Here is a 10,347-nt window from a genome sequence, read left to right on the forward strand (position 1 = left end):
TGACCTGGACATGAGTCTCCCACAGCGTTTTCTTGGCCTTTGCTGCAGCTGCCGGGCCTCATCACTGTTCACCCTGGGTGTGGTGCCTGTATTCTTTGGTTTGTACAAGTCGAGAAGGAGCAGTGTGGTGGTTATTTAATAATGTGGCCTGTCTGCGAGTAATAAGTCTTCCCAAGCAACCAGTAAGGCTTCACAGTGGCGGTGGGGGGCGGGGGATGCTGCGGCTAAGAGCTTCGCATCTGGAAACACAGGGAGGAGAGGGGAAAGCTTGACTCCGCAGCACCACCACTTCCAAGAAGTGGCAGGCTTTACCTCAGGCCTCCTGTCTGGAAAAAACAAAGCCTACAGCTCCTAAGCCAGGGCATGGCCACCACAAGCAGAGTGGGGATTCCAACACATGGTGGCACAACCTGGAGGTTATTTTTAGTATCTCAGGAATCATTTCCCATTTTAGTAAACTGAGGCCCAGGGAAGAAGTCACTGTGCCACTAAGAAGGATGTGGCCCAGGTGGCCTCATCTGTCTTGTAGGAGTGCAGGACTGTGCATGCTGTCCTCCTTTGAAGCAGGGTCTCTCAGAGGACTGTCTGATCTCACTATAGGCGTGCTGCGACTACAGATTTGTGCCCCAGCATTGGGCTTTTTATGTGGCTTCTGGGCATTGAACTTGGGCTGTCTGGCTTTTATCTGCTGAACAATGTATCTCTCTGGCCCGCAAAGTAGCCTCTATGGAAAGTTCAGCCCTTGAAATCAGGAGTGGTGTGTGTGGGGGGGGTCTGCAGCTGGGAGCTCTCCCAGTCTCAAACATCCCTCTGCCGCAGCCCCAGCAGACTGGGAGGCTTTCTCTACAGCCTCAGGAAGTACAGGAAGTCAGCGAGAAGCTGTGCTTTGCAACTCTTACAGCTTTTAGTTTGTTTGAGACTGGATCTCTCTGAAACCCAGGCTGGCCTTGAACTCAGGGTGACTGGCCTGTATGAGGGTGAGTCACGACTGCTCAAATTCAGTCCTCTCTGCTGTACTCCTGCTATTACACATGCTGTCTGTGCCACCCGGGCTCAACTGGGTGCCATCTCTGGGAGGCCACCAGTGAGGTCCACCCATGAAGGACCCGTCACCGTTTCACCCAGCCACTCTGCTCTCCTGTCATAGATTCCCGTTTGGTCAGGTGCCTCTGGGTGGGCCTTATTTGCGGTCCTCATACACAGCCCCAGCCTGCTGGCCAGAGCAGTGCCCTGCCCTCGGTGACCTGTCCACAGAGAAGGCTGAGGACAGATGGAGAGTCCAGACAGGTAGTCACTGTATTTTATTGGAAAACATTGATATATATTTTTCTTCACAGCTTGAACTGAACACAATATTGCCCGGTTAAAAAAAAAAAAACAAGAAAAACAAAACAAAACAAAAAACCAAAACTGAAACATTCCGCAAAGTCCACAGCCTCACGCCTACCTGCCCTTACCCTCAGCTCTTGGCTGGGTCTCCCGCTATGCCCTGTCCCTCCCTCCCTCAAGGCTGGTGCCAAGGGGTGGAGGAGAGTCTCAAAGCTGGGCAGGTCCCAGCAACAGCAACGTGATCGCCCCGGGGGCCAGATGAGAACAGAGAAAGGAAAGGAACCCAGACTGAACTGCCCACGTTGACTGACGTATGTCCCAGAGGCTAGAGTCGGAAGCGAGGGCGCGGATCATGCTCTCCGCTGGGGAGTGGGGCAGGCAGGGCGAGGGCAGAGGCGGGCTGAAAGCGATGCCAAGTCACCACGGAGGGCCAGGAGGTGCCCACTGCGTGCTCTGCGTGGTGGCCCACAGAAGTGTTTATTGCAGGTTGGTTCTTGTGAGCATGGTGGGGTGGGGCTCGGCTCATCTCCCCTCTCCCCACCCTAGAGTTGGCCCGGCATGTTTGGGACAAAAATCAAAGTTTGCAGGGGCATAAAGGGGAAGAAAAAAAAGATCGCCAGCACATTACACAGCGACCATCCCCCACATCCTTCTTGGCCCAGCCCTGGACTGGGCAGGTGGCTGGGGGCGCCATGGGGGAGCGGCATGGGATGTTAGCACCAGGTATTTACAGAACAGCGTGAGATCGCTCGCTGGAGGGGTGAGGGCCAGTGTGATCCGCAGCACGGCCAATGACAGCCCCCCCCAGCCTGACCTCAGAAAGCCAGCCAGATGGTTTCAGAACAGCGCCAGCGAGACCCGAGTGCCGTCAGTCCGTCCGCTCTGTCCGTCCCCCTCCAGTAGTGATGACAGCATGTTAGCTTCCAAGGCCTTCCTGCCCCCCCGCCCCGGGTCACGTCAGTCATTGCCACACCTCCTCGACTCTCAGCCCTGGAACACCCTCTCTTGGCACCCCGCCCACAGGCTGTTGGGTTTGCACACAGAATCACAGGGCTGGGCGCATGCAACAGTGGCGGAGGGCATGCTCCTCTCCACTTGGCAAAGGCCTCGCTCCCTCCCCACTGGGCAGGGACAGGACTGGTGGCCACCCCAGCACCCTAAGAAGGGCAAACAGAAGGAAACAAACCAAAAACGGAGGAGAGCCATCCGGGCCAGAGGAGGAGGGCAGGGGCTCCCCAGGGCAATGGGGTTCACCTTAAGAATGCATCAGGCCTGGGAAACGGGAGTAGAAGAGGGGGGGCCAGAGGAAGCGATGGGGGGTGTGGAGGGGCAGTCAGGAGGGAGGGGACAGAGCAGTCATGCAGCTTGGGACAAATCTTTTGTTGCTTTATCAGATTCTCAGTCAATCAATTGGTGTTTGCTAGAACCGGGTACGCAGGGGAGTGTTGAAGAGAGGAGAGCGAGAGAAGAGATGAGGAGAACGGGCATGGCCAGCTGCCCGGGCCTTCACTTCGCAGTCATCATCTGTACAAACTCTGCCGAGAGAGACAGGTGATCACCACACGCTGAGCCCCGCAGCCCTCCCCGCTCCAGGGGTGCGCAGGACCTGCCCACCACAGCTCACCTTCATAGTTGACCTGGCCATCTCCATCAATGTCAGCCTCTCGGATCATCTCATCCACCTCCTCGTCTGTCAGCTTCTCCCCCAGGTTCGTCATGACGTGACGCAGCTCGGCGGCACTGATATAGCCATTCCCATCCTGGGGTTTGGGGACAAAGGCTTGTCACTCAGGTTCCCCTGCTTGGAGAGCTGCAGTGGGCTCCCCCACATGCTGGGCGAAGGGGTTCTGGAAGTGCAGGGCGGGCTCTGGCTCTGCTGTCTGGCCTCCGTCACAGGGCTTTGAGCAGAGGACCGCTTACCTTGTCAAAGACACGGAAGGCCTCTCGGATCTCCTCCTCGCTGTCTGTATCCTTCATCTTTCTGGCCATCATGGTGAGGAACTCTGGGAAGTCAATGGTCCCGTTCCCTGGAAGGGGGGAGGCAGGTGTCACCCAGAGCCCTGAGGTCCCGAGGGAGCAGAGCGGGTGGCCTTGCTGTCAGCTCACCATCAGCGTCCACCTCGTTGATCATGTCCTGCAGCTCGGCCTCAGTTGGGTTCTGGCCCAGCGACCTCATCACAGTCCCCAGCTCCTTGGTGGTGATGGTGCCATCTCCATCCTTGTCGAAGAGGGAGAAGGCTTCCTTGAACTCTGGGGAAGGAAAGAAATGTGCCAGGAGTCACGAGATTCTCGAGTCACCTTTTCCAGGGTCCCCTCTCCTCAGTGCACCTTCTGCCTTCTCTCTCTCTCCCTTCCTCAGCACCAGAAGCTGAGTCTCCTCAGCCCATCTAGCCGAGTGATCTGGCCTGACAGCTGTCTTCTGACAGTTCTCCACTTCTTGGTCCCTGGCTTTGGCTTCTCTCTCAAATGATGCACTGGACCATAGTGATGGTGTGGGTAAGAGGCAAAACAATTCTCCATTTGAAGTTCACTAGCCAAGGTCAGCTGATAGGAGGGGAAGGGGAGGCCGCAGAGGCTTTGGCCGACCTCGAAGGGAAATGTGGCATCAGATTCTTTCTGGTGAGCACGGCCAGCCCAGTTCCCAGCCGTGGGTGCTACCAGCTTCCAGAGGAGTCAAGGCTGCGGAGGCGGTGACGGGTGGGGGTGGTCCGCTGTAGGGCTTGGCTGATGGGCAGTGTGTGGGGCTGAGGGGATGGCAGGCATAGGGGATGGCTGCCAAGCCAGCAGGATGAGGAGTACGGCGCTGAGTGGGAAGGCCGCAGCTGGGCCCGCATCAGGAGAGGGGAGAAGCATGTGGCTCCTGCCCTCCCACCGGGCCCACTTTGGCACCCAGAGCTCCCCACCCTCAAACCCTCTGAGAACAGATGCCTGGCAGCCTGTTCTCAAGAGGGCGTGGGCTGGGGCGGTGGAGGGGAGTGGTGGACATCTTGCTAATGGCCTCAGGGTGAAAAGTGAGGTGTGTGCTTATGTTACCAGAGGGCCAAGGTGGGGACGGCAGGTAGGGTGGGAGGGGACACACACTGTTGGGCAGCTGTGACCTGAGCTTCTGGGCCCTAGGGAAATAGTCCAAGTCTCCTTGGGGATGTTGTCACCTCCCTGTGCTGAGGCCTGGCTGCTGGGAGATGCTGTCACCTCCCTGTGCTGAGGCCTGGCTGCTGGGGGATGCTGTCACCTCCCTGTGCTGAGGCCTGGCTGCTGGGGGATGCTGTCACCTCCCTGTGCTGAGGCCTGGCTGCTGGGGGTGGCGGGACAGGCAGTACAGACTGGGTCATGAGCTCACGACCAATAAATGTAAGTCTAATCTTTTTTTTTTTTTTTTTTTTTTTGGTTTTTCGAGACAAGGTTTCTCTGTGGCTTTGGAGGCTGTCCTGGAACTCGCTTGGTAGTCCAGCCTGGTCTCGAACTCACAGAGATCCTCCTGCCTCTGCCTCCCGAGTGCTGGGATTAAAGGCGTGCGCCACCAACGCCCGGCCGGTAAGTCTAATCTTCTGGCTTTCCTTGGTGGGTTTCTACTTGCCCAACATCCTGGTCATGGGGCCAGCAAAGCTGGGGGCAGAGACCTTTACTCTCCCAGGAATTGCCTTAGGCTGTGGAGGGGCAGACAGGGCTCCATCGGTCCTGCAGTTGGTCCTGCAGGAAGGGGCTTGGGTTGGGGGCAGAGTCGCAAAAGTAATCGCATGGGGCCTAGGGGGTTTTGTGTAGCTTACGGGAGGTACGTGATTATTATTTATGCAGGAAGAATTTATGGGGTGCCTACTATGCCCCAGGCATTGAGGATATGGCAGTAACCAACAAAACCAAGTCCTGTGCTCTAGGACAACAGGAGAAGAAAACGGAACATCTCCGGCCCGCCAGCCAGGTCTGTGCCACACGGCTGGGAGTGATGGAGAAAGGAGCAGCCTGCTTGGGGTGGGGTCAGCGAAGCTACGTTCTATCGGAGGGCAGGCAGCTGCCCAAAGACAGGCTGGGGAGAGCAAGCAGAGGTGGGAGTGGCCAGCGTCGGCTTCTGGGGTAAAGTAGGAGGGGCCGGGATACAGTAAGGGAGGCAGGGGCACACCTCCTCAGGCTGGGTGGGTCCTACAGGAGAGGCTCATTCCAGGGCCCCAGTGAGCTGTGTCAGGGGAGGACAGACAGCCCCTGCAGCCTGGCAGAGGCTGGTCACAGGGCTGTGGGGTAGGTGTGGCAGTGACCCACTAAGTCCTGCTGCACATACGCCAACATTCTAGGCGCAGGCCTGGCATGAGGTGACGTGGACACACATTCCGTCAGATGGCTTTGGAGAGTGGCACACTCACCTGCAATCTGTTCTTCGGTCAGCTGGTCAGCCTAGAAAACGAGCAAGGAGAGGAAGTCACTGGGCTACCCAGCCACCCTGCATGTGGCCTCTTGCCCAGCCGCCTCTGCTGAGGCTAGCTTCCTAAGGTACACCTGCTGGGCGAGGGAAGAATGTGTGTGCGGCAGTCAGGGCCTGGGACAGTCAGGACCCACAGGTCAGGTGGCAGGGTAGGCTGCAACCATAGGCAGGCCGAGGAACCGCCAGCCCCAGGACAGGAGCGGGGCAGCTCCAAGCCCAACCTGGACGGGATACATGCTGTGCCAAGGTTTCACTTTGGGAGCCCCAGAGGCTGAGGCAAGAAACAGCTGCCCTAGAGGCCTCATCAAGTGCTCCAGAAGGTTCCAAAGCACAACAGGTCAGTCCTTGACTAGGGAGGAAGGAAGCTATCTGGGGTTATCTTTGCTAGTTTCCCCGTCACCTATTTGAGGCACCAAGCCCAGGCAGCTAGACTGTCAGGGGTAACATCTCTTTTTTTAACTGGTGTCTCCAAGTTGCTCCAGGCTTGAAAGAACCCTGGTCAGGGGTGAGTCTGCTGCACCCGCTCAAGTGCAGGGCACCATTCTGTTACGTTACTTTTGGGCAAGCGGCAGGGTGATGGCAGTGGCAGCCATGGTGGCAAGGAAGTCTGCCTTCCTGATTTGGCGCTGCAGTTCTTAACCCTTTCCAGTCCAGGCTATCTGAGGCCTGGCCAGCCATGACAGACAGTCCCTGCCGCATCTAGGGTTGTGTGGAGGGGACAAAGCGCTCAGCTCCTCCTTCACCTGAGCTCTGGGTCATTTGGGGTGCGGAGGTCCTAGAGGGAGGAGGGAGCTGGGGGCTGGACCCCAGCTTTGAACAGTTATAAGGCCACCTTTCTCTTTGGTGTATGAAGCCTACCAAAGAAGAGTCTCCACCATCCCTGGGCCACTGTAGTCCCCGGTGCTCCCATGAGGGCAAGGGGCACAAAGGCCGGGTCCTGGCCTGGGCTTGCAGGCCCCAGAAACGGAAGTGAACTACGGCAGACGCGAATTGTCTACTAAGGCTCTGGAGCTTCCAGCAGGGGCCACAAACCACCGCCTGCCCTTTACCCTCAGCGGGCCTTAAAAGCAACAGCCCTCCCCTCCACATTCCTAAATGATGCACATCGGGGGTCCTGTTTAATCTGGAGGAGAGGAACTTGAGACCCAGCCCCAAGCATGAAGTTCTGGAGAATCAACGTGACGGGACGGAGGGGAGATGCTTGCAGAGAAGAGAAGGTAGAGATAGCAAAGGACACTCCTCAGCACAGCTGTCAAAAATGACTCAGGGCGGTGGGCTTCCTAACCCTGACCTGGGGGCCTGGGCCAAGGAGCCCTCGTTCTAACTGCCCTCCTGGGCTGAGAGGGCAAGGGCGGGAGAAGGCACCCGGCCTACCCCTTGGCCCTGACACCTGAGGACACTGCTGCTGGCTGCTCCCAGGAAGTGAGAGGAGAATGGGCTTCTGGTTACCGAGGCCAGGCTGTGCTGGGGGAGGGGAGGGGAGGGAAGGGGGGAGACGGCTATGCAGACCATCTGCTTTCCATTCTCTTCATGGGGCTAGTCTGGGAAAGCCAGCCCACTCAGGGACCCTCCCAGCACACCGCACTAGAGCGGGAGCCCGTTCTCTTCTCCTCTGGTGAGGCTAAAAGGGGAATGGGGACAAGGAGGCCAATGCAGGCTGCGGAATGGCCAAGGATGGTTCTGAAGGCCGCTATGTGCCGCTTCTCCCCACAGAGCTGGAGGCTGCAGGGGAGGGAGGCACTGTCACGGTTGCTGCAAATAGGCGTGGCTCTGGCTCTGTGGAGGGCCTGTCAAGACACTGGCCCTGACATCCGGGAGCCCAGCTCCATCAGGAAAGGCCACAGATATCAAGGCAGAGCTGTTGGCCTGGAAAACTAATGGCCCAAGAAGTAAGGCTGACTACTCCTGGAGGCCCTTCCCAGCCCAGATCGTTAGCTTTCACCGCAGAACAACCCTGCCTGTCTCCATTTCCCGAGCCTTCATCTCAGGCTCCAGAGAGGGGCTGGACGAGCAAAAGCAGCCTGAGGTGGGGAGGGGACAGGGGATTATTTGTGTCTTGCCCCAGCCCCCAGCGGGTGCCAGAAAACAGCTTGAAATGAGCTCAGAAACCAAGGCCAGGGCCTCTCACCCGGGCCAATGAGGAGCCACAGAGCTCAGGCCAAAGTCCAAGGCCAGTTACCAGGGACTCTTCCCTCCCATACCTTGCTGGTTACAAACAGAAAAACTGGTCAGGGGCCGGAGCTGGGACCCTCCTTTGGGGGTGGGGGGGTGGGGGCTGCTGGGCAGGAAAGGTGGTGGTGACAGGAGGAGTCTGTGTCAGCAGTATGAGATATGTCCTCCTCAGCTTTGCCAGGGAGGGTGGTGCACACGGTTCTCAGGCTGAGCCTGGGGGGGCTGGGGGTGTTGTGGGTGGCAGGACCAGGGAGAATTAGTCTGCAGTCTTGCCTCTAGAAGATCTAGCTGTGAGGAGCCGGGAGAGAGGCCTTTAAAAGAACAAGTAGCCCTCAAACCGGTGAGAGGGTCCCTTGGAGGTCTTCTCCGGAGAAGCCTGCAGCCCCCACCCTGAGGGGAAGGGACTAGGCGTCTGTCACGGACACCACACTGTACCGTATTGCCCTGTCATCCGGGAGGAGGATGCAGGTGCATGGAGCTGGAGGAGAAAAGGCCTGTTCTCCTGGCTTCAAAGGGACACCGAGGGGGCTAGGCTTCCCGACTGAAGCACCCCAAACTTTGACCCCACTCCCATTTCCATGCAGCTACAGTGCGCAATTAGGACCCGCAACTCCGCCCACCTGCTCCCACCGCCATGGTGCCTTGAGCCTGGCCTAGCTCCATTCTCCCAGGGGCCCTCCTTCAGATCCTCTGGAGCCCATTACCAACCCAGACTCATCATCCGCCTTGGTGTAGGGCCCTGTCCCTGGGGACACCACCTCTACAGCTAGGCCTACCCCAGTTTCCATTCATTGTCCCCTCCACCACTCCTCCAGGAGCCCGTGCAATCTCAGCCCCACCACCCAAACCCAAGCCCTCCCCCATCCCTCACCTTGGAAACCTCGTCCTTCACCGACCCAAACAAAACACCTCACCAACCCTCCCTTCAGTCTCTCTTCCTAGTCAAACAGCCTTAACCCCGGAATCCTTCCTAGCTAGCCCCCAAGTTCTCCGCAAGGCTCCCCGGCCCCCCCACTACCCGCGATCACATCCCTAACTCCTTTAAAAACCATCTCTAAGACCTCAGCCCCCAGCGGTCCTGCCTCTGGGTCCCCGCGGTTCCAAGAGCATCTCACAGCCTCTGCTGCCACCCACCTGGGGCTCCTCCTTGCCTCAGCCTGCACCTGACCCTGCTCCTCCGCAATGCTAGTCCTCGGAGACCCCTCCCCCACCGGGGTCTAGCATGCAGACGTGACCCCGGACCCCATCTCCATCTATCCTCTCCTCTGCAGAACACCCCCTAGGAACCGATCGGCCCCCGTCTCCCACTCAGCTACCCCACGGTCACCCCTCCAGGAACCAAAGCCTCCATCGCCGGCGTTTCCTAGTTTCTCCTCCCGGGGGTCTGGCTAAGGACGTGATTCCGAAACCAATCGCCCGGGATGGGTCCGAATGCTGCTTTGGGGGTTGGGGGTGTCGCAGTGTTCCCCATCTGAAGCCTCAGGCTGTCTGCTTGGGCGGGGGTCCCACCAATCCAGCCTGATGATAAAGTAGCTTCTAGAAGTCCCTAGGGCCGCTTGGGAGATGCGGAGGGGCCCGGCTTCAGCCTCCCAAGGTTCGCTCGCCATCTCGGGGGTCCCCTCCCCGACCTCGGCCGCCTCACTCACCATGGCGAGGCACCGGGTGTCCGGAGCTCGAGGTTACTCTGGCGGCGGCAGCAGCTGCAGCAGCTCGAGCTCCGCCGCGCGTCCGCGCCTCCACACTCTTTGCCCGCAGCGCGCGCCGCCGCCGCCGCCGCCCGCCCCAACGGTCCCTCAACGGCAGCCGCGCGCGCCCCGCCTCGCCCGGCCCCGCCTCGCCCGGCCCGCGCGCTCCCGCCGCACTGCGGCTTCCTCCGGATCCCTCCGCGCTCTCGGCCCCTTTCACAGAGCCCCGGGAATAGGCCGTCGGGAACGCGCACGCGCTCCGCGCCCCCCCCCCCCCCCCCGCCGCGAGGACTACTTTCGGTCCCCGCGCGCTCTCAGCCTCTCTCGTATCCACTCGGCTTTCCTCTTTGGCGGAGGGGCACGGGCTGGTGGAGAGTGACGCGTCCCCCTGTGAGCCACGCCGCTATTGGACCCGCCTCGTGGCGGAAATAAGAACGCAACTCCGATTGGTCCGGCCTTCCCTGCAATGCGTCAAACTGGGGCGAGCCACTGCGCGGTGTGCTGGGGGGCGGGGGGGAGACAGCACGAGCTGTGCGGCTGAGTGCAGGCGGAGACGGGAACGTTGTGGGTCTTAGAGACGCAAATACGTTGTCTCTGTGGCTTGAAAGTAGCAAAAGGGCCTGAGAAAAACGCAGAAGGACTCTCTTCCCTCCCCCCCTTGAGCAGATACAATATGGTTTAATCCAAGCCCTTGGGGTCTGGGAGCCGTGCCTGGCCCGGCTCTTCCCAGTGGCCAGGTCTTATAGG

The 10,347-nt window shown here is 59.2% G+C and overlaps 1 protein-coding gene across 1 annotated transcript; it reads right to left on the reverse strand.

The window, feature by feature from the left end:
- Positions 1 to 1,286: 1,286 nt before the first annotated feature.
- On the reverse strand, positions 1,287 to 9,706 carry Calm3 (calmodulin 3). The gene is made up of 6 exons (XM_005086423.4): positions 9,562 to 9,706; positions 5,685 to 5,715; positions 3,436 to 3,579; positions 3,250 to 3,356; positions 2,954 to 3,089; positions 1,287 to 2,864 (listed from the first exon to the last, which is right to left on the reverse strand). Exons 1-6 carry the CDS (start codon positions 9,562 to 9,564, stop codon positions 2,836 to 2,838), a joined length of 450 nt encoding a protein of 149 aa, XP_005086480.1. The 5' UTR covers positions 9,565 to 9,706; the 3' UTR covers positions 1,287 to 2,835.
- Positions 9,707 to 10,347: the final 641 nt, after the last annotated feature.

Source organism: Mesocricetus auratus, unplaced genomic scaffold (assembly GCF_017639785.1).
Source record: "Mesocricetus auratus isolate SY011 unplaced genomic scaffold, BCM_Maur_2.0 Super-Scaffold_100038, whole genome shotgun sequence".
In the NCBI taxonomy this organism is placed as follows: Eukaryota; Metazoa; Chordata; class Mammalia; order Rodentia; family Cricetidae; genus Mesocricetus; species Mesocricetus auratus.